Source organism: Ambystoma mexicanum, chromosome 4q (genome assembly GCF_040938575.1).
Source record: "Ambystoma mexicanum isolate Mex_15411 chromosome 4q, UKY_AmexF1_1, whole genome shotgun sequence".
Classification (NCBI taxonomy): domain Eukaryota; kingdom Metazoa; phylum Chordata; class Amphibia; order Caudata; family Ambystomatidae; genus Ambystoma; species Ambystoma mexicanum.
In genome coordinates, this window is record NC_090928.1 from 713,928,970 (window position 1) to 713,954,232 (window position 25,263).

The 25,263-nt window shown below is 43.0% G+C and overlaps 1 protein-coding gene across 11 annotated transcripts in view; it reads left to right on the plus strand.

Moving 5' to 3' along the window:
- PLCB1 (phospholipase C beta 1) overlaps positions 1 to 25,263 on the plus strand; it is a 3,004,223-nt gene that overhangs the window by 2,215,547 nt on the left and 763,413 nt on the right. For all 11 annotated transcript variants that reach the window (XM_069608284.1, XM_069608285.1, XM_069608286.1 and 8 more), the window contains one exon: positions 21,037 to 21,146. In XM_069608284.1, coding sequence (XP_069464385.1) covers positions 21,037 to 21,146 — 110 coding nt within the window. The remainder of the gene's footprint in view (positions 1 to 21,036; positions 21,147 to 25,263) is intronic.

The window sequence follows — 25,263 nt, forward strand, 5'->3', positions numbered from 1 at the left end:
TTTCAAAGAGTGTGGAGACAAAATGGACTGTTCCCCAAGCTCCACAGGCTCAGGGGAATTCTCCGACGCACTCACAGTGCTGTTTGCTACTCCAGGATCCGAGATTGTAGCATCAGCGAGGGGTTCTGCTTCTTCTGTAACGTGTGGCGTCGGGTGAGGAAGTTTGTTGACATGTGTCGCGTGGATCCAGTGTTTTTTCCCAGCCACCCGCACTGCTGTCCGAGTGACCAACAGCACCTGGTAGGGTTCCCTCCAGCGAGGAGCGAGACAGGAAGACCTTTCGTAGGCCTTCACTAGGACCCAACTTCCAGGCTGAATATCGTACCCTCGGCCCGTAAACCGTACAGGTAAAGCTGATTGGACCTGATGATAAATGAAATACAGGTTTTTAGTCAACTGGTTGCAGTAGTCTACAAGCAATACATTTTCTACCTCCCTCAGGGCTTTAGGCTTCGGAAGACCCCAAATGTTAGCAGGTCTCCCCATCACTACCTCAAATGGAGAAAGCCCAGTCTTAGTTTGAGGTGTGGTACGCATGGCTAATAATACAATAGGTAAGGCATCTGGCCATTTCGATTTGGTGTCGGCACATGTTTTTGCAAGCTTATTCTTTAAGATACCGTTATGTCTCTCTACCAACCCAACATTTTGAGGATGTCTAGCTGAGTGAAATCGTTTTTCAATGTGTAACGCTGTGCATATCTGCAAAATTACTCCTGCAACAAAATGGGGACCATTGTCCGACCAAATTACCCTTGGAAGCCCAAATCGTGGAAAGAATTATTTTACCATAGTCTTTGCAGTGGTCATGGCAGTAGCATCTTTAACTGGGAAAGCCTCGACCCATTTACTAAAAGCACAAATAATCACAAGAACATATTTTAGATTGTTACACCGTTCCATCTCAATAAAATCAAAGTGGATGACTGTTGAGTTTTGGTTCTTATTAACTTCAGAAAAGGTCAGACTTACTTAGTCTGTGCAACTCAATGACATTATGATGTAACCAGATTCTAACTGGAATGTATTGCTGTGCTTATTCTGATTAGAATGCTTGTCTAAGTTTTCTTTTGTATGTAAAGGAGTTGGAGCCTGCCTCCTGAGGAGGGCGCCTGCTGTGTATTACTCTCCATGATACTTACAATAAATCTTCAATCAAGTGTGCGTTTGGTTGTGACTTAACATTGGCGACGAGGCTAGGGCACCCTGAGGACCCGCTCGTGTTTGGTTTGCCTTCGTACTCCTGCATTGCTGATCCAAGTCCTCCTAAGCCTCCCTTCTCCGACACAGCAGGCGAGAGGCAAGCGGAGGGAGTGGCTTATCCGGCGGAGGCCTGCGGCAGGCGGAGAAAGCGGCTAACCCGGCTGAGGTCTGCGTGAGTACTGCGCCCGCGGGTCCTGTTGGCTGCATTTGGGTGGCATTTGGTGGGTCACTGTAACAGCCCCCATTGTTGCGTCAGGCCCAGCAGAGTGCTGCCATTGGCTGGGATAAGGGTATTGGCTACTCCGGATCTCCAGTGTGACTCTCTGTGCTAGTGTGAAAGCTCGCCAAAGCCCAGCTTCATCCACACATTACCTCAAGTTTATTTAAGGGGGTACACGCTTAACAAGTTAAAAGGTTGTTCTTAAACACCTGCGTTTGTGGCTCCACAGCCAACCACACACATCCCAGCTTCCGGATTCTATTGTGTGCATACAGTGTTTCTGTCCAAGACAAGACATGACCTCTATTCCACCTCCTCTTCCTTTTGTCAGCGAAACGGGCCGTCCTGTCATCCCATGGGATCGGTGGAAAGATGTATTTGAGAACTATTTGGTGGCCATGGGTGGGGACAGATTTCCCGCTGCGCGGAAGAAAGCTCTCCTTCTTCATAATCTCGGCACTGAAGGGCGCAGAATTTATGATGGACTTCCTAGAAATAGAGACCTTGAAGCTGGTGATATGGATGAATACTCATTTGCCCTCAAACAGCTTCGGGACCACTTTGAACCAAAGAAGAATGTCAGTTTCGAGCGGCATAAATTCTTTCAGAGAGTTCAAGAGAAATCAGAATCTGTGGAATCATATGTTGCCTGTCTCAGATCATTAAGTTATACGTGTGAGTTTGAGCAGCTAGCAGATTCTCTCATCAGGGACCAACTAGTCAGATGCACAAATAATCCAAGAATTCAGGAGAAGCTACTTGCAAAAGATATGGTCCTTCAAGAGGCAATTGAGATGGCGAGAAGCATTGAACAAACCTCGGAGTATGTCAAGGAACTCAAGATTGACAAATCAAATTCTGATCAAGCCTCGGTGTGTGTGGTGGATCAAAAGAGGAGGGGCAATTACTCTACGATAAGGAAAGGAGTTTGGAATGCAAAAGGCATGTGTTCTCGCTGTGGCAGCTTCAGACATGGAATGAATTTTCCCTCATGCCCTGCCAAGTATGCAGACTGTTTCAGATGTAAAAGCAAGGGTCATTTTGCAAATGTGGCAAAAATAAATCAATCAACTGTGTTGAACCCAAAATGTTAGATCATGAGGAGGGTGACATCAAGGCAGGATACCATGTTCATCAAACTTCTACCATACAAGAGATGACCCCTAAACATGTGTTTCAGATTTCGGAATTGTCCACTAATAATAAAGGCCCTGTGGACACGTTCTGGATTGATGGGGTTGAACTCTCAATGAAGGTGGACTCTTGTTCACCATGGTCTATCATATCCAGGGACACATTGAGAAATGTTCTAAAACAGGGTGATGCCGTTATTCTTCCCACCAGCATTAGAGTATGTGGATATGGGAATTCTGATATAGATATCGTCGGCCAATTCTCTGCAGGAGTATTCTACAAGGGTAGAAACTGTCAAGCGACATTCCTTGTGGCGGAAAAGGGAGCTTCCTTACTAGGATGGGAAGAACAGAAGAAATTGGGTATAGTAGTACAAGCCAGTGCATCTGTGCCAGTTACAATTGCCGAAGTGGGGGATTTCTGGATGAAGGAATTCCCTGAAGTGTTTTCTGAGAGACTTGGCAAACGCAAAAACTTTGAGCATCACATTAGATTGAAAAATAATGCTCAACCTGTTGTGCATAAGGTTCGCCAAGTGCCATTGAAGATGAAGGCGCAACTTAAAGAAGAACTTGACAGCCTGATGGTCAAAGGGATTATTGAACCGGTAGTAGCTACAGAATGGCTGTCCCCCATCGTTCTGGTTACTAAAGCCAATGGCAAAATGAGGTTGTGTGTCGACTTACGCAGTCTCAATAGGAACATTGTAGTTGAAAGACATCCCTTGCCGAACATTTCGGAAATTCTGTCCACACTGGGAGAGCCTAAACTGTTTTCCATTATTGATCTTTCTTCTGCATACCACCAGGTCCTGTTGTCTGAGGAGTGTCAACAGTTAACTGCATTTATTACTCCGGAAGGTGTTTTCATGTATAAACGTATGCCCTTTGGCTTGGCCTCAGCAGCATCTGTCTTCCAAAGAGTGATGGAAACAGTACTCAAAGGCCTTAGCAACGTAACTGTATTTCAGGATGACATTCTTATTTTTGCCAGGAATATTGTTGAACATGACAATGCTTTAAGATCTGTTTTAATTAGACTTAAGGATGCTGGGTTAACTGTACAAAGAGAGAAATGCAGAATTGCCATGACAGAAGTGGATTATTTGGGGCACAAGATTTCATGCAACGGAATTTCTCCTAGAAAGTCCTTGGTAGATAGCATTGTGAGTGCTCCCCAACCCCTTGATAAGGAACAATTGCGGTCGTTCATGGGGTTGGCGGAATATTATCACAAATTTGTTGAGGGGTTCTCCAATATATCGTCTCCTTTGAGAGATTTATTGAAGAAAGGTTCCAGATATGTGTGGTCGGATGAATGCCAGAAAGCCTTTGACAAAATTAAAGAGGGCATAGTAGAAGCACCCTCTTTGGGTGGGTTTGTAGTTGGAAGGAAAACCGTGCTTGCTGTGGATGCGAGCATGTTAGGGCTCGGGGCCGCCCTTTTTCAGTATGAAGGGAGCATTGAACATGTCATAGCTTTTGCCTCCCGGCCACTGAGAGGAGCGGAGAACAACTACTCTGTGGTAGAGAGAGAAGCTTTAGCAGTGACATGGGCAATAAGCCATTTCAAATTCTTTCTATGGGGCCAATCGTTCACTATAAAAACAGATCACAAACCTTTGGTTCAGTTGTTGGGCAGTGCTGACTGGACTAAAGGTTCGCCCAGGATATCCCGGTGGATGATTGAGTTGTTGGCATATGATTTCAGGATAGTGTATGTACCTGGTGGTGAAAATGTAATTGCTGATTGTCTTTCAAGACTACCGGTTCAGGCCAAAGATTTCAAGAATGCGAATGTGGAGCCCACTGTTAGCATTTGTGAAATGGTGCACAATGCTATAAGTAAAGAGGAATGGGTGTCTGCTGATAAGCTGGATGAAGTATTGGGCCAAGTAAAAGTCTGGGTCAAAGCAGGTTGGCCCAGAAAGGATCTGGTGGAGAGGAAGTTTGATGCGTTTCAAAATGTCAAGGAGGAATTGAATTTGTCGGAGGACGGGTCTCAACTCAGAAAAGGGATGAGGATTATTCCGCCCTATGAAACTAGATCCAAGCTAGTGGACATAGCCCACCAGGGCCATCTGGGGATGGGGGACACTAAAAGACACATAAGGCAATCATTTTGGTGGCCAGGGATAGATAGTGAAGTGGAGAGATGTGTCAGAAAGTGCAAGGAATGTGAAAAGAGTGATAAAAGTAAAGTTGTCAGGGATACCCCGTTAAGGCCGGTTAGTGTCCCAGCAGAGCCTTGGAGGAAGTTAGCAGTGGATTTGATGGGACCCATTCAGGAATTAGGTGGAGATTTCAAATACCTCATTGTCCTAGTAGATTATCACTCAAAATGGGTTGAGTGGAAACCTATAAGGGAGGCAACTACTTCACAAATGATCACTTTCTTTGAGGAAGTGTTTTACAGGGAAGGGTTTCCCTCAGAGCTCATCTCAGACAATGGGGTCCAGTTTTGTTCGGACAGATGGTGGAATTTTTTAATAGATATGGTATCAAACATTACAGGACAGCATTGTACCAACCCAGAGCGAATGGCTTGGTTGAAAGAATGAATAGGTTTCTTAAGGGTGGATTACAGTTGGCCATGGCATCTGGATTGAAGTGGCAGACGGTTCTTAGGGAGATGGTCTGGAACTACTGTGTAACGCCACACTCTGTTACTGGTATCTCACCTTTTTCATCTCTCAAGGGTAGACACCCTGGGACAAGGTTGTGTCCGGGTTGGCTAAACCTAGCGAAGAGTATACATGTTGACAGAGAAAAAGTCATGGATCTAATTAGGGAGACTCAGAATGAGTACAAAGTTCGTTTTGATGCTAAAAAGTCTACTGGAGGAATGATTTGGTCTATTGGGGACTGGGCGTACATCAAAAATCCCAGAATATCTCCTAAATGCATCACTAGTAAATTTATCGGTCCCAAGAAAATTGCAGCCATAAGGGGGAATGTTGTTATAATGGAGGGTGGTGAATGTTGGGCAATGTCTAGACTTGCCAAAAGCAATAAGGTTGCTAGTGAAGGTAGTGAGGAGCCGGACCAGAATTTGTCTTATGAGGAAGAAGCTCTAGTGCCTGTATCTAATGCAGGTAGAGTAGAGAATTTTGAGAGTGACCGCTATATTAACACTGATAGTGGTGTGAAAGCAAACAGAGTGAGGTACAGACCAACCAAGTTAAATGATTATTACTTGGGTTAAATGTTTCTGTTTAAGGGAAGGAGATGTGTTGAGTTTTGGTTCTTATTAACTTCAGAAAAGGTCAGACTTACTTAGTCTGTGCAACTCAATGACATTATGATGTAACCAGATTCTAACTGGAATGTATTGCTGTGCTTATTCTGATTAGAATGCTTGTCTAAGTTTTCTTTTGTATGTAAAGGAGTTGGAGCCTGCCTCTTGAGGAGGGCGCCTGCTGTGTATTACTCTCCATGATACTTACAATAAATCTTCAATCAAGTGTGCGTTTGGTTGTGACTTAACAATGACCTCGAAGGGAACAGAAGGGGGCCCAAAGCTTCCCCTTGGAGTTACTGTCCCCTTCCCCACATTGTGCTGTAAGCAAATCATACAATTCTGAACATGTCCCTGTGCAGTCTTCAAAATGTTATCATTCACCCAGACTTGTTCTAACATTTTCGTGATCTGCTGAGCACACACATGCGTAGGACCGTGTGCCATCGTAACCATTGCCAGCACATATGAATCAGGGAGCAACCATTTTCCTTCAGATGTATCCACCCAAGACCCATCATCATCCAGTTTCCCCATTCCTTCGGCCCACCTTTTAAACTCTTCTATTGTGGCATCAGTTTGAATATCTCGCACAGACCCAATACCCTCATCCATTACATAGGCATCTTTTGTTTCCCTTAGAGCATACATGTCTGCGCTAAGGTCTGTGGCCGTTTGCCTGGCTATCTGGTCAGCAAAAGCGTTCCCTTTTCCCACATCATCTATGACCTTACGATGTGCTGCACATTTCATGATCGCTAACTGCCTAGGGAGTGAGAGTGCCGAGAGCAATTGCACTATCGGGGGACCATGCTGGATCTTGGTCCCATGTGAGGTTAGGAACCCTCTTTCCGACCAGAGCCTCCCAAAGTTGTGAGCCACCCCAAAGGCGTACTGGCTATCAGTATATATGTTTACTAAACGCCCTTCAGAGAGTTCACAAGCTCGGGTCAACGCTATAATCTCTGCGGCCTGCGCAGAGTTATACGAAATTCTCTTAGTTTCAACAAACATACTCAACGAAGTAACTGCGTAAGCAGCTGTAGATGTACCATCTGGAAGTTTGAAGCAGGAGCCATCACAAAACAGCTCCCCTTCTGCATTGTCCAAAGGAGTATCTATAAGATCTATCCTGCCCTTTGTTTCCTGTTCAGTGGTATACAGGCAGTCATGTAATTCTTCGTCACTGCAAACAGTATTTTGCGGGAAAGGTAGAAGTTCAGCCGGATTAAGAACACAACACCTCTTAATTTGAATGTGAGGGGCAAACAGAATTAATTCATACCTTGTTAGCCATGCAGAGGTGAGGTGTTGCGTTTGGGTTTTATTCAATAGGACAGCTACAGAGTGAGGTACCATCAAGATTAAATCATGGCCTAGGACCATTCCCTCACTCTGTTTTACAGACGCGGCAGCAGCAGCGACAGCTCGCAAACATCTTGGCAAAGCGCATGCGACAGGATCAAGGGCGGAGGAATAGTAGCCGCATGGCCTATTCTTCCCTCCGTGTTCCTGTGTTAACACAGCCAAAGCACATCCATCACATTCATGCACAAACAGCACAAAGACCTTGTCATAATTTGGAGTACCCAGAACCGGTGCAGAGCATAACACGGTTTTGAGAAGCTCAAATGATCCTTGATGTTCCGATTTCCATGGCAGTGGCAGAGAAATGCCCTTCTTCGTCAAAGCCAACATCGGTTTTATCACTAGTGAAAAGTTCGGGATCCACAACCTACAGTAAGAAGCCATACCTATTAAGGCTCTGACTTCCTTCTGTGTATTTGGAACAGACATGCCAGAAATGTGTTTTATTCTTTCAGGTGTCAATCTTCTCCCCTCCTTTGACAGGAGGTAGCCTAAATAGGCGACCTCCTGACAACAATATTGACATTTTTTGAGCAAAGCTTTATGACCATTTTTAGCTAGATGAACAAGCAACAGTACAGTACCTTCTTTACAAGCACTTTCAGAATCTGCAGCCAAAAGCAAATCATCGACATACTGAAGCAGTGTACAAGTAGGTGGCAATTCAAGGGTGTCGAGCTGCTCTTTCAAAGCTTTACTATAAATGCTTGGACTTTCAGTATACCCTTGAGGTGCCCGAGTAAATGTAAATGAACGTCCTCCCAAGGTGAACACGAACAAATATCTACTCTCCTTGTGTATAGGAATGCTAAAGAAAGCAATCTTTAAATCCACAACACTAAAGTGCGCAGCCGTAGTAGGGATCATTGTTAGTATTGTTGTTACATCAGGCACAATTGGAAATTGTGGGGCGACAACTTTGTTAATAGCACGAAGATCAATTATGAACCGGTATGGGATTGCATTGTCACCTTTCTTGTATACAGGCAAAATCGGGCTGTTACATAAACTACCTGCAATCTCCTCAATCACGCCTCAATGCACAAAATCGGAGACAATGCACTTCAAAGCACGCTCGCCCTCAACTGATATTTTATACTGCGGAATGCGTGGTAATTTAACTCCACGTTTCAAAACTATTTTGACGGGCTCAATCTGTAGTACCCCGACATCATTGTCGTCAACTGCCCATAAACATTCCGGAACAACGCTAAACTCAGGAGGCAATGGTCGAATCAGAAACTGAGAATTGGGAAGTTGCTGTGGTGAAACCGTCAGTCGTACTCCATCAGAGGAACAATGAATTACTTCATTCAATTTCTTCAACAGATTTAACCCCAGCAAATTCTCTCCACAGTTCGAAGTCAGAAGGAAGGGACAATGGTCCGTAAAGGGACCCAAAGAAACAGACACCGGTGAAGAAACCAGACAAACAATTGGTATACCAGAAAACCCTACAGAAACATTTGTTTGCCCTGACAGTCGAATGTTTGGAACCCGGGAATGATCAATGGAGCACTTCTGTGCTCCAGTGTCTATCAAAAACTGGTGTTTCCTATTCCCCACTAACAATTCAACGTAGGGACCTTTCTGATTAACGGGAATAGGTGAAGGTTCCAAACCCTGCTTCAGGCAGTCCTAACGAAATAAAATGTCGTCGGAAGGAAGCTCTTCAGACAGGTAGGGAGCAGAAGGGTGATCAAATATGTTTCTTGCGTCCACACTCGAAGTCTGATTTTCCCGTGAAAAAGGTTGCTGAGGATCTTGTGAAAACTGACCTCTATCAGAGCCCCCTGCTCCAGGGCGACTTCTAGGTCGTCTACCCATACTCCCAAACGCATTGTTTGACCTTTGTCGAAGGACGGGGCACTATGCTCGCCAATGACCTTCCTGGCGGCAATAGGCACATTGATTCATATTCACAGAACCCAAAGGAGCGTTTCCTTTTGGGACATACTGACCTCTGGTCTGTGTCGTACCTCCTCTGGGATTTCTAACAATTTGTTGTAACAATACCTTAGTCTTCAGATCTCCTTACCTCTTCTCTATTTTCTCCTTTTCATTATTAACACGGTTCTCATAATACTGAGCCATGTGCAAAACTTCAGATTGAGATTTCGCCTGCCAAGCGCTCTCAGAGGACATAATCTGTGACTGGATGTGGGGCAACAATCCACGTACAAATTTGTCCACAAACAACCTTTTCCCAGACTCTGTACCCAAGTCCTGTCCACTGAAGTCAGAGAATACCTGTTCGAATCTATTAAAGAATTTGGTTGCGCCTTCAGTTTTTCCTTGAACACAGGCCGTAAGCTTGTCCCAAATGATTCTTTTCTCTGGAATTATAGGTTTTAATTTTGCGACAAATCTATCAGGCAAAGTAAGTATTACCTGAGGTGGTTTCTCACCAGCTGGTCTTTCCCCATCAAACCTAGTCATGTTAGCCCACGTATCTCCCAACCCTGGCACATCGTCTATTGTCCGAACCTGCTTCCATAAATCTACGAGTAGGAGTACAGTGGATAGCAAGTCAACATCACTTATGGTGAACACAGAGGACTGCAAAACGGACTCTATCTCTTTGTAAAACCCTGTCGGGTTTTTCCTGATATCGGGAATTGATTGTCTAATAGTGTTCACTTCCTGTCGTGAAAACGGGACGTGAACAAATTGCGATACATAATGCGCAGGGATATCCACAGCGGGTGCACCAGTCCCAGCGTTAGCGGGAATCTCAACCTTTGGGACAAATGTCGGAGGAACCTCTCTCATAGGCAACTGAGATATAGGTAACTCTGACCGCTTACTAAGCAACAGAGCCAGGTCGAGCACTAAGGCAGTCGAAGAAGTGTCGGGCGAAAAAGCCCTTTTACAAATTCCCAATAACTATATAGGACAACTAACCTTCTTCCTTACACATTCTTCCTGCAGGTACTGTACCATTACCTGAATCACCTTCCTTTGCATTTCTACTGTATACTGACTATACGTGTCATATACTTCATCTGGCGGTATCGATGAATCCGAGACCCATCGAATTGCATCCTTGGTACAAATTCGTACTTCCTCAGGTGCCGATCTACGACACGGAAGGAACCGTTTCTGCACATACATACTGTCGTCTTCATCATCCTCATCTCGTGATTTCTCAAAGTTCCTCCTATACTCAAACAATCTTTCAACATGACCATGTACTTTCTCCTCTGTGTCCCTCGAAAGCGCTAAAGCATTTAGATCCCTCACCCCTTGTAGGAGTGCCGAATTTTGTAATCTACCCCACATCACACATAAATGAGTCCCCAAACCTTCGATAAAAACATTTTTCTCGGGAAAACTGTTCAAATTTGATAATGTGGAAAAAACATTAACTTGATCACCTTTCTCCATTCAGTGCTTAGCCCATGCAAATCATTCTAGTTTCTTGTCTGCAGAAACAGTGTTACGAGTGACAATCTTTGACCCCGCACCCTGATCAACTTTAATCAATACAGAACCACTCGGGAGCGGAGGGGCAGGCAAATTCAATAAGGGTGCAACTATCGGCGCAGGAGAAAGGGGTGGTGCGATAGGTGGAGGAACAACAACTAGAGGAATAGGAACAATAGGTTGTACAGGGGGAACAGGAATAACAGCAGGAACAACAGCAGGAATGGGCAGAGCACCCGGGAGAGGATCATACGGAGGTGGCGCAGAGGCACCAGGCCTGCGTTCGTTTAACAATTTTTCAATAAATTCTTCAGAAACATGGAAATCTTTAGAGGGATACATTTTCTGGATTCTGAGTGAAAAAGCCCTATCCATATTTTTAACTGACTCTGAATGTTTTTCCTTATCATATAACAAAGCCTTTTCGGCATTTGTTTTATGACGGCGTGCATGTTTATCCCTACTTTTAAGCTGCTGCAATGCTTCTTTTTTCCAATTCTGCAAAACATCAAAGGCTGCAGGTCTGGCCTTCTTTTTTAGCAAGACCGATTTTAGGTATTCGATACGGGGGATCTCAAAACTACCATTGATTGGCCACTGAAATTCGGAAGCATGTATGGTTTGTCTGTGCCAAATATCATTAAATACTATACTTCCAATGCCATACTTACAGTACATATTACATGCCGGCGACCCCTCCTGTGGTGCCGGGCGGCTAAATTCCAAAGATTGTCGATCGCTGCGGAACAGAGCCCTAAAGCAGCTAGACAATTTCCCAGGCATTTCACAAAAAAATGGTGTTACCTGGACAATAATTGTGTCTGCAGATACAATACGCCAAATTCAAATTGTCAGGGTTAAATTAAGAGCCGGGTCACGACTGCACCTGACCAAACCTAAGGAGGACCGTACGGTTTACCAAAGAACTTACCTAATGAATTTCACCTTGTGTTTGGTGGTTTCGACAAATCTGCCCGCCTCAAAAATGGACCCTCGTCAAGATGCCGTGTCAGACCACACGACTATCGTCCAAGGATCGGACCATGCAGCGCTGCCGAGGTATCACGTCTCGTTCGGTCGGGCCCGCAGTATCACACCGTCCGATCCCGGTTCGATAGTCTGCGTCAACCTTCAATGATCCGGCATCAATCTTGAGGGTCCCTATTCAGGCGCCAACTGTGAAAACATAAAAATAATATGAGGCCGGGAAGCCCAAAAGAAACACACCAACACAGGTTACAAAGAACATACAAGTGCTTTATTTAAAAGCTACAACAGTTACCAAAGTCAATTGACAAACGGATAGCTATTTGGCTCTCAGAGTAACGTAACGAACTTCAACGAAGGTTCGATGCATTAGTAAGAGAGACCGTACATTGGAATACTTGGGCTTTTTATATTGTTTGTCCAGCCCTTGGCCAACCCCCTCGCGGGTTAACCATTCTAGGAATCGGGCCTATGGGTTCCTAGACAGGTCAATCCTATAATATATGCATTTTGTTTAGTTTCGCTGATATAGTTGTACATTTACACATAGGTCAGCAATAGGACAAGGTCTCAGTTTGCGACCCCAACAAGTGGCCTGCGGGCATATTAATTATTCGTGTGTACGGAGGTCACAACGGCCAGAATCTTACTCAGAATGTCATTCGGCCTCCATTTTGATGTTCAGGGTGACTTCCACATTACAAGAGAACCTAAAATGGCGGCCTAATCCAAGATGGCGACTTACATTACTTTCTCTGAGGTCAAGACCTTGCCGCGGAGTTTGTTCGCATATGATGTTTTAGACAACTTGGCGTAGGCCAATACACATACAATTGCTGTGATAGGAGGCATAATATTGTTTCAATTCCGACACCAGCTCTGTGAACTGGTGCAGGGTTAGCGCGGCCCTTTGCGCTGCATTGGGGATTTCAATGCCTATCCTTGCGCAAGGGGCATTCTTGATGGCATAACTGGTGCTGCGGGATGTTCTCTGTGCCAGCGCTCAAAATGGCTTTGATATTCCATGAATATGCGGTGCGCCAGAATGCTGTTTAGCGCACATGGCTGGCGCACGCTGCCTCTCTGCGCTGCTTGGGTGCGCTGCCTCTGCGCTGAAATCTATGAATTACCCTGACGGTGTTCCCATCCAGTAACTAAATAAAAAGGTGCTACTGGAAACCCTTATAAAACAAAGGTTGAGTGGTCCCTACTAACTGGCCACATAAAGAACCTTTTGGAGCTGCATCCTGACACTGAAGTATTCAAGCTGGTGGATAGCATTGTTGTGTATGGGTGGGAGTACCCGAAGAGAACTTTGGAAAGAAGCAAATGCCACAACTATGTGGGGGAAACATATGCAATTCCCTTGAATTGGAAAGTGCAGGTTTTTTCTGCCACACAAAGGAAAGCAAAAATACTTGTAGGCTTTCAAATCCTAACCTTCTGTGCAGGACTGGTCCAAACTCATCCAATCTATTCCCTAGACTTCAGAGAAACCAGTTTATAAGTCAAAACGTGCAAGAAAGGGCATATGATTTTGTTTTCCTACATATGGTTTTAATTCTATTTGCAGTCTATTTTCAATATCTATCAACCCTCTTTGCTTCCCTATAGGATCATAGAAAGGGGAGAATGGCCAGGGATGCAATAGAAAAGGGTGATATGGGAGTGGCAGGCAAATACGCCGCCACTAGACAAATTCGGAAAGAGAAAGCCAATTCTACAGTAAAATTAATATACACATGTCAAGTTCTAACACAAAAGGAAGTGTTTGAGGATTATCTTAAACTGCCGTGCAAAGTTATATTAAAGATATACAAATACAAATGGATGAACCTGCTCTAAACATCAAAACATGACCTTTCTACCATCTGAGAACCGCAGAGGCTACTCAATTTGTGATGTTCAAATAATTGGATAAAACACAGACATTCTTAATCCCTGATTCTGAAAGAGGTCTCGAGTCTCCAGGGTCTGGAGGGCGTTCGGGCGTTTGCTGCATTTGTAAAGGAGACACTTATTTACCAAGAGGTGATAATAGAAACCTGAGATGCAATTTGCCACATCCTCATGGAAGATGCAAAAAAAGGTGTAACTGGAACCAACTGATATTTAAACCCCAGAGTCAGTGTTGTACCAAACACCTTCTGGGCACACTCAAAATCTGGCTAGATGCAAGTACAAAGGTCATAAGAAAGACACAGACTGCAATTTCATCATCAGCTTTTGTAATGTACAGATGGGCTCCTGTTGACTAATAGACTGATCCACACAGCATGTTTCAATGTGACTGTGCCATTATAAAGCACTTCTGTGAATCAGTCCTTAAGTATTCATCTAACAGATCTCACACATGGTAAGCATCCCCAAAGCAAATAGACATTTTCCTGGATAAAATAAACTTTAGAGTATGCAATTACCCAAAACCAAAAGAGATAGAAAAATAGATCATGCCATAAACAAAACCTATATCTGGCGCTCCAAGAAACTGGATGAAGGAATGATAACATATCTGACCTGTAGATTCTGAAGAGCGTTCATCTACTGCAATGACACAATGACTCTGAAGGAATCATGATCAGATGTGGTGCTCCAGTCTGATTCCCTAAAAAAATAAATCTTCTGTTCGTGTAGTGTGGTTTTAGTACAGTCATAATCACCTTACCACCTACAAAGCTGGACATCACTCAATGAGAGCTAAATGTGAGAAGAAAGCCTATACGCTAATTTTAAATGAGCAGTTAAACCTGGTGGAGCAAAGTGCCTTTGGGTCTGCCTTCACATTTGCCGACTGCTCTGCCAGATTTTGAATATTTTCAATGCAGGGTAGTAAAAAGGAGAGGAATCTGGGTGTTTTCTTGATTCCCATGACTTATACTGCAATGTAGAAACATGACAATGGGCCTCATTACGAGGTGGGTGGTAAGGGACTACCGGCACCGGTAAGGGCACCGGTGCCGGTAATCCCTTACTGCCCTACTACGAGTTCCCTTTGCGGGTCCTCCCTTAACGCCTGGTTTTTCCAGGTGTTAAGGACGGGACCCGCAAAGGAACTCTGGAACTAATAAAGGTACCGCAATTTGCGGTACCGTTATTAGCGCCTTCCCCATTCCCATTGAGCCCTATGGGGGCTCAAATGGGAATGGGGAATGGCCCTGGTGAATGGGGAATTACCGGTCCCTCCAACCTTGGAATGAACCAGTAATTGTTCCATTCACCAGGGCGGAGTCGGAATGAGTTTGGAGGCAGCCATGGCGCTAATAGCGCCATGGCTGCCTCCAACCTCGTAATTAGGCCCACTGAATCCCTTCAATCCTACCTGCTTTTTGCAATAGTAAAAAGACGGTGGTAACGTCTAAGGATTGCTGTCTCTCAACACCTTTTTCTCTCTGCCCCACTGAAACCCCATATCATAGGCCTATTCCCTGTTGCTGGGGCCACATTTAGTGTTTCTCTCCCAGCCTGGCCTGAGTGCTTTTGTCATTGACGCAAAACTTCAGGCACCCACCGGATCGATGCTGTATTCATATAGTATTATGTTCTAGGATGGTGAACTGAAGAGCCTGGTGGATGGTGATGTGCAGGAGGCCACATATCTGTTTACCAGGACCCCATCTCCTCAGCACAACACACTCTGGAGGGTCATTCTACTGAAGATCAATGTGGTGGCATCACCGGTACAGTGAACTAGATCCAGATGTGCTGGCATGACCTTTGGTGTTATTTCCAAAAGCTTGTTTCCGAACACCACAGTCAGTCTCTAACCATAGAAGGTGGCTCACAACCATCATGCCTCGCACTGCGAGCATTGGTGGAACACACCCTGAAAATCAAGGTCATCTTCATAGAGGGAGTTGGAGGAACCAAGAGTGGGTCATTGCAACAAGTGTCCTTGTATCTTACAAAGGTGCAATTCCAGGTGTACACAAAAGACATTGAAACAAGGCGAGGCAGGCACAGGTGGATTTGCTGGAGCAACAGTAGACCTAGGAATGCCAATATCGGGCCTATACACACAACACTTTGTGCACTCATCCGCAGGGGGGATCATGGTGATACCGGTGATGTTGGGGATGATGTTAGCAATGGACAATAGGCCATAGAAGAGGCAGGTGATAGTGGCCTAGGAGGTGTGGAGTACTTTGGAGCACCACGGGGCACCCTGAACAAACACTATGCAGTACCATCGTCCCCTAGCCCTCAACTAGCACTGGCATCCAGCTGACTGGCTTTGGTGACGAGGAGGACACTGCCCTTCTCATTAGGACAAACACTGTCACTGTGGCCCCAACTGACATCCAGCGACTGAAGGCTGAAAATATTCTGGTGGTGGTTGGTGTTTGGAGATATCACCAACTCCACAGAGGCTGTCCTTTCTGGCCCATGTTGGGAGCCTGATGGACCTCCTCCAGGGATCACCTGACCACTCCCCACCTTGGACCAGACACTTGCTGTTCCATTACCCATTCCTCTTTTATCCATAGTTAACAGTGTTGTATAAGACCTTTACATGGAGTAAGAGCCAAGAAGGAAGTCCAGCCATGGATGGATGAGAATGGTGGAGCACAGGCGAATGCCAGTTTTCCATTTGGGAACTCTCCTGGAAAGTATCCAATTATACAATGATCCCTGGAGAATGAGACAAAAGCAGCAAGAGAACAGGCAAGGGATGATACCTCATTTGCTCAGGACCAAACAGCAGCATTAGCAAAAGCAGCCTATGCTGGGGCCAAGGTGGATATCCAATTGGCCTGAGAGCAAGCCTCTATTGCTGCAGCGTCAGCATTAGAAGCCTTTGCTGGCACCAGCAGGGATGCTTGATTGGCCCAACAGCTGGCCACGGTTGCTGATGCAGCTACTTTGCTGTCCGACACTGGGCCCAGACATTATGCCCTGCTAGCCTGAGATCATACCCCTGTTGATATGGTTGAAGCATTAGAGGCCTGCATTGGGGCCTGGGAGAATGCCAGATTGCCCTGTGAGCAGGTTTTCCGGTGCAGCCCTGCACCTTACAGTGCTGCTTGTTCCTCCTCTGTTGCTCTGAAACACTTTGTCAGCAGCAATGTTTCCCTCTGCCACCAGATGGTAGAGGCCAGCCTACAGCATGAACATTCTCAGATGTCCTTGACTAGCCTTTTCACCTTTACTCTGATGCACAGATTTGTAAAGAGGCACCCTGCAAAATGCATCACTTCTTCTGTGGCCATCTCTACACCAACATCTGACCAATGGTCCCTAGCTGGGACTCTCCTCCAGCAGAACTCCTGCGACCCTCACCCTTTCATGTCACAAACACCTTCCAAGAGCGAAAGTTGTCCAAGTCGCAATGGTGGGGGAACTAAACGTGTGCATTCGCCCGATCATGTTCAGTCCTTAGATGCGTCCTAAGATGATTATAGGACATTTTATGTGTGGTTTTTTGATTTGTAGTCCCACAAGCCACCAGCCCGAATTAGTGTAGTATGCTTGCGCCATGTTAGCCAAGGGTAATATGAAAAGTGTTGACCTAAAAAAGACAACAGTAAAGCCTAACAAAGGGCCTCATCACAATTATGGCAGTACAGGAAGAAAGTTCAGTAATGCAGTGGAAACTCTGTTACACTATAATTCGGTAACTGTTACCACTCCACTACCACCATATTACTGCACTACCATACTACAACTTTGGTGGTGAGGCAGAGGAAAAACCTTCAACAAAATGCTGGAGGTAGTTATGCTGCCTTACTGCTATAAATCTCAAAAATTAGCAGAATTATCACTGGCAGAATTACCAATGGTGTTAATTCCGCTGAAATCAGCATGAAGTCCTATGGACTCCTTGGAGACTAACACTGCCATCCACCACTTGAAATCCGCTGGTAATTCCGCCAAACCAGGTAATCCTGTTTGGTGGCATTCCGGTGGATTTACCACTACAATACCGCCACACCTGTAATGAGGCCACCATTTATTTACAAGCATTCAGATCACTTTATCGGGCATGCCTTAACTAATATGGGGCAAATAAGTCTAAGACATACATTCTTTATATCTCAGAAAGTAATTTCTCAATTATTTTAATTAAAATGAAAAATAGTATTGTAATTGTATAGCGATCTAAGCAATGGACAAGTCTATTGGCAATAACTCATGTTTCTCTTTTGAAATATCCGGAAATCACTACCAGCTAGAGACTTCTATTTTGTAGAGCTCAAATGCCCTTATGCCTTAAAATGTCACATAAGCATGACATTATACAATTGAAATGGAAGAGGAATCAACAGCAATTTAACAAGGAAATATTCTTAATTTCTGCAAAATGTTATTAAAACAATTATGTTGGCTATATACATTAACATTATTTACTTGAGCATGAAGGGAAAACACTAATCTCATCCCTCTTCCACTTTGAGGAGTAGAACACTCTACTAAGGATTTTTTTTCATGTAAACTATGATTTTCACAGTTCAATAAGTGTATCGATAACTGCAAATCTTTGAGATAAATTTACCAGTGCACCCTCAAACCCAGATATAATTTGCTCCTTTGAAAACCTAGCATATTAACTAATATTTGTTGCTGTCAATGACAAAAATGCCTTCCCAATTTTGGATTCTAGGACAATCTATTCTACTTCCACAAAGTTTAATTTACCACCCAAGTCCATCCTTCGGTGACTTAGCTTCTATACAGGGGTCCCAAAATAGTTTTAATTTCTATCTTGAATCTAATCAACTTTTAAAACATGTATCTAAATCATCTAACATAAATGTACTCATGATTATGTTTGTCTTTCAAACATACAGGACAGACAGGGACATTAAAGAGCTCTAGTCGGGCAATCTCCTTCTTTCCGTCTGTCCACCTGCTCCCAAAACTCCTCTCAAACATTCTGATTGTGTCTTGAGAAAGGCATCTACACTGATCTGCAACTGAAAAAGGCCTTTTTACGGAGATGTTTCTTCAACTATGTCCAAGAAGAACACAAATCTGCTTTCCTTCTGCTCTACAGGCTCTCCTCTTTTTTCCATTTTCCCAAAATTCTCCTGTCTTCCTCTGTTATTTAGTGTAAATGCTCAGCAGATTCCACCTATGCTGCACCATTTGACATGGCAATGTTAGATTGGACAGATCCTGTGACAGGGATGCCCTTAGGAATGTGAAATTAGATTTGGATTGAAAAATGTCTTAATTTACACATTCTGGAATGCACCTATGCCATAAATAAGAATTGTACATTCAGATCTGAAAGAGTAGTATAAATAAAGGGACACCCTTTATGTTTTATTGACCCCATGCATAAGAGAGTCGTTAAACTATGCACATTTATTAATAAGTCATACCTTTTAAATCCCCCTTTTTATATGTATGTCAATCCCTTTTTTTCAGTTGAATTCAAATCTATCTTTGGTGTTCGAATCAGACAAAGAGTAAAAATACACTAGAGCCAATCATGTATTTCTCACTTGTCACTTTAATATACATTGGGCCTCATTACGGTTTTCATTACAAATTAGTGGTACCTATGCTGATTCACCACCACACTTGTTTACTTTTACCGTCACTCGGTCTTGTGGGCTTACCGTGGGATTACGAGTTGTGGTAGAGCAGTCTACATCCCCATTTTTGGAGTCCCTGGGGATTTTTGGCAGATTTACTATGAGCGATAATACCAAGCAGTAAATCCATTGATATTTGGAGGTAAAGTTGAACATTTCCAACCAACATGTTGGTGGAGGTGGATCCCACCCTTTACCCCAAACTCTGAAATTCAGCAGTGTGCTAAATATGTTGCTAATTTTGCTACTTCCAAAAAACATGGGGGTGAGGGAATTTCTGCCATTTCTTTACCAGACAGGAAACGTGTAATGAGCCATGTTATGCAGCATTGAATTACATGTTTTGCTAGGGTCTTGGTTTCAAGAAAAATCGTCTGCTGTGATGCCATTTTAAAAGGCTCCATAACGGAAAAGATGCACATTTTACATGATACCCTATTGCTCTGCCAGGGTTGTCAGTCAGGGCCTGGTCGCATTGGCGTCGCTAGGAGGGGTCTGGGGGGGGTGAAATCCTGTGTCCCCCTCTGTGCCCTCCGTACCTACGGCAACCAGTGACTGTGTTCTCTGTTTGTGGTGTTATTTGTGACACTCACTGACGCAAATGTCTGCAGATCACACGGCAATACTCCTTTTGTCTCAAAGCGAGCAGTGATAGAGCAACTAGCAGCCCCTCCCATCAGAATGTAGTCCACGAAAGTGCCAATGATGGGCCATTAGTCAATGAATGGTTTTGTGCCTCCATTATGATGGGAGGGGAGGTACAGTGCGGTGTGGGTAGTTGGTATGCACAAAAACCTCTCTGCAGGAGTGCTTGTGACGTCACACATTACCTTTCATAGGTGCCCCCCCACTTTTGTCTGTGCCCACCCTACTTTTGTCTTTGGCCCACTCTGTGCCCCTCCTAAATTTGATTCCTGGCGACGCCACTGCCTGGTCGGGGCATCTGCTAATAATAGTGCAGTTTATTGATTCACCAGACCCTGAACCTATTCACCTTCCTATCCACTTAAATGTACATGTCCACGGAATGGAACTTAATCCAGTGTAGAGCTTCCATTTAACTTTATTTTCTTGGTTATTAAGAACAAAGCTTTTGTTCATCAAGTAAACACAAAGGTGCCCATTATATTGGATCAAAGGAATGGAAATGAATCTGTGCATTCATGATTTTAAGAAAACTGAAACTTTCATAAATATGCAGTTCAGATGAACCAGAGTTGAAAACTCAGGTTGCTAGTGCGCAAAAGGTATATGCGAGACACCCTTTCCCATGTGACAGACATGTGCTGTTTACCTTGTCTTTATTTATAATACCACTTGAATAGTAAAGGGTTTTGTTCATACATTGCTAAACCTCCCATTTGCTTATCCTTTCCTTGCAGAATACTTCTGTACAAATTAAACAATTTAGATGACAGAATAAATATAGCAGCTCCTTTGCATGAGCTCATTTATTTTTCATTAAAACATTTAGGCCCTGATTCATGGAATTATTTACGTGTAAAACAGGCATTTGCTTTCCATTTTGCCCGCAAATCAGTGTTTGCTGAATGGGGATTTGCGGACAGAATGTCACGCAAATCCCCGTTTAACACACAAATAATTTCATGAATCAGTGCCTTAGAGTCTTATGTCTAGCATACATGTATGATATTTCAGTGCAAAATATAATGTTAAGATGACATTTTTCAATGGAAAGCATTACAGTCAATCAACTAATACTGTACAGTATATAATGCATTGGTAACATGTTTTAATAGTGAAAATATTTTCCCATAAAATCACTCCCATGTCTTACAATGTAACACATCTGTGGAGCAGTATCGTTCTATGGTTTAAATCTTCTATTCTCTCCAGGTAGTGTGATTCGTATTCACTATAGCAATAACCCTGCAATAATGCACAGTTTTGTTTGCTTTCTAGATGTGATTGAAGCACTTTCTAATCCAATCAGATATGTAAACCTGATGGAGCAAAGAGCAAGACAGCTGGCAGCATTAACACTAGAAGATGAGGAGGAGTTAAAGAAAGAGGTAAGACGAGGGTAGAAAGCTATGTATACACACACACACACACACACACACGCACGCAAACACACCTTGTTATGCTTTTCAAGTCAATTCGAACCTCTGTTGTGAAAAATGTTCCCTTTAATGGGATGACAGAATGACAGCATATGCAATTGTATTAGCAGGTATTAGTGGCTGACGCTTCAATTACCCATTCCAAATACTGCAAGACTGATTTAGTTTCCTTTGTCCCAATTTCAATGTATGGGTCTGAGACATAAAGCAATGGATTTAGAAGCTATGGCAGGACATCCTTTTGAAAAATGGCCTTCAAAACAACTACTACATGACACAAATAGATTTTGTTCTGTGTGACCACAAGTATGCTTAGCTACAATCACCAAATGTCAGTGCATAGGTAATAGAAACATTTGCTTGACAAAATAAGCTCTTCAAAACACGTTAACGCTGAAATAAAATCAATTTGTAATACGTTAAGAATTGTTAAGAATTCTAAAAGTTGTATTTTATGTTTGCGCTTTTATAAAAGATGCATTTTTTAACTAACCATTTCTAGGGAATTGCTATACAATGACACATTGCTGAGGGTCTGGCTGTGAATAGATTCCCCCCCGTCTCTGCTGCATGGAATGGCACCGGCCACACTTCGCAATTGGAATATCTTCCTAGTACATTAAGAATAAGCTCTAAGCTACATAAACCTTTTCAAACCTGTGTATGAAGACAGGAAAGATTTATTTTGAAACATATTAATGAAACATATTAATGTAAGGTGACATGTGCACTACCACACTAGATGGTGCCCCGTCGCTACTGTTCGCATCCTGTTCTTCCAGAATGTAATCACTGTTTGAACACGTTAATGAGACGCATACTTAAAGCTCAAACCGACCAATGCCAATGCACTCACAAAGATGGCAACTACCAAGTGATAACCGGTGACCAGGGGTCGAAGTGGGAGGGAGCGGTCGGGAACAGTAATCCCATACTTTTTATTTTTAGGTTTCACTGTCCTATACTTTTATTTTTTTAAATACACCGTTCTGGAATGGTTTAGTTTTAAGTGTAGGAAGAAGTTGAAGCTTGAAATAACAGGTGTTTTTGTTTGGGAGTTTGGATTGTGTGTAGGAGGGGGCGCAGAGATGGGGTTTGTGGGGAGTGGGGCAGACCAGCAGGGAATATAATTCCTCTGCTTCTTTTCGTACACTTGGACCACTGCCGGTGACCAATATCAATACAATATAGATCTGAAAACAGCTAGAGACATGTTACAGAAACCTTTCACCAATGCAAGTTTTATTTTACACAGTATTAGCACGAAGGCATCAATTAAATAAATATGATTTTGAATGTTGGCAAATGTTGTCCTAGTTCTAATAGAGAACAGTGTCAGCACTAGGACAAACTGTGCACTGGTGCAAAAATGCCTCGAAGGAATATGTTTTTTTGCTGTCTGGTATTTTTTGCTGTAGTGTTAATGCCTTGAAACATTGCACTTGGCCATTGCAATGGTGCTGCATCCTGTCACTGGTACATTTCCACTATGAAATCAAATTCATGTCATAATTAACCTCAATTTAAGTGAGACACAAAGTGCTATTGCATACTCGATAATTCTGCCTTGTTACTGCTACTTTAAATGCAGAAAACCTCAAGTCATAGACTTACTTGGCTATGTGACTTTGGAGATGTTTTTCTTACATGAGATCATGGAAATGGGGTTTGTGATTGTTACCCCCAGGGAGTTGATCTCTACATTGAAGTACTGAGTTGGGTTATAGATTGGCTTCATGATGTTAGAAATGAAAATTATTGGCTTGTGGTAAATTCCTTCTTGTTTTGGGGGTTCCTGTCAAGTGTTCAGATGTATTCTTTAAGGGCTAGATCAAAATTCTAATGTTTGCTGGTGAAGGGCTGTCATACGTTATATTAGCACATGGGGACGGTTATTTACTTCCACTCAGCCAATCAGAATATTTAGAGTGCATTTTGAACATTCTGACTTCAAGAGCAGACTGGGAAACATGGATGCAATTTATAGGCAAAGATGTCTTTCAACAAGGCATGTTTTCTCTAGGAGGGCCTGTATTTTCGCTGCAACATGCTACTTAACATAGGAAAGAAAGCTAAAACATGGGAAAATGCTTTCACTTTCTTATAGAGAAACTGCTTACTTTTGCACAACCCCTAATGCATGCTTATGTTAAATCATGTCCAATTTAACTAGGTTGGCAATTGAAATGCTTAACCAGTGAAGACAAAATAGCTATTTAAATACTACAAAATAAAAACACATTTAATTGACTGAGTTTGTCGATTTACCCTTGCACTAATAAACACATGTTTTTTTACTTCACTGTCAACTTGCTTGGTCTATAAAGCTATACTATGCCTCTTTTAATGTTTCCTGTGTGTGATGTCCTCTTGGATTTTGGATATAGTAGACCCCGTTTAAATATCTTTCCTACACAAGATGCTGACTGAATTTAAAGTAATTTCGTTGAATGTGATTGTCTTGAATAGTTAATTGAAACCCATGTGCATTCTTCAATTCCTGAAGACTATGAGACGTGAAATTGAATTGGTACAGGTGATATACATGTAGATAGAGGCAGATGAACTGTGCAGAGTCTGGGTATGATGTATATTGTATACCTGTGACAAACAGTAAAACAATAGGATGTGGCTTTATTATTCAACACATCGTATAACACTGTGAATATTTGGTGGGATGGAAAAGGGTATCTAGCCATGGTGAAACTGAAACTACATTTCGTTCCTATTTAAAAACAATGTTCAGAGAAGTTTCTAATAGGAGCATGGTACTGGATGAAGACTGGAATCTTCTCCAAAATGCACTTCTAGATCGAGCGAGTAAGACTGACTCTCACTCCAATTGGGACAGAGATAGTGTGCATGATATTATAAAAATGCATGAACTAATTGATCCATGGTGCTTTTTCCGTCCGAATGAATGTGATTTCACTCAGATATCATGTGTGCGTTGCAAATGGTTTAGATTGCATTGCTTTCACATTTACCATTTCATGGACTAAGAATTGGGATACACTTTCCTCTTTCCTTCCTATGGAGAATTAATGTGAGAATTTACAGTAACCTATTTCTAAAGCATCTTGAGCAAATTCTTCATGGAAATACCGTCAACTGAGTGATGGGTTTGATTCCTCCAGTGGTTTTCTGTGGCTCTCAAGAAAAGCATATATGAGGTTTGTCATGTTCTGAATCCCATCTGCCAAGAGGAAAATAATGTCTTGGAGAACAAGTTAGATAGTGGGCTGTGGTCCAAATAGAATCGCTGGTCTCCTTCACATGATTGATCACAATGGCTTCATGACATTTGCCCAAGGCAGGCTGAACATGCCCATTTGTAGGTTGGAATATAAACCCTTGGGGCAGGGACACATGAGAAAGGTTCAACCTACTGAAAGGGTACTCTTCCTAAGAGGGGATAATAGGGAATATTTTCAGAATACTATAATATGAGTAACAGTTTCAGACAATTTTATGAATCTCTATGTAAGACCTATTACCCCAGGCATGATGGATGGTAAAATGGACTTCATGAATTGAATTCACACACAAATGTTACCTCTGGAAATTCGAGCCTCATTATAATCACCCATATTCAAAATGGAGAACATAAGTGTCCTTAAGAACGTGGACCTTAGAATTCCCTTGGGAGGGTGGTTTAGCCCTGGAAATGTACAGGGTTCATACAGATCAGATTACACCACTGCATATCAATATTTCAGCAGAAGCAGATCCAAAGGGATCATTAGCTTCTGATTGAATGGGGCACTTTTATGCAAGGTACCCTAACTAGGGATCGCGTGAGACCAGGAAAGCGAAGAACCACATTGCTTCTAAATTTGTATGTGAACATATTTGTATAAAGGATTGGCTGCAACAATCCAACACTTCCTACTTAAATAGATATACCCATCACGAGTATGTGTCCCTCAGGAATCATATCCAAACCCTTTTACACATTTGATTACAAGTGATATTCTCACTAAACCCAGTGTTGCCCTGTGTTTGGACTTTTAAAAGGTCTTTGACAGGGTACAATGTGACTACTTGTTGTGGAATACATTTACTG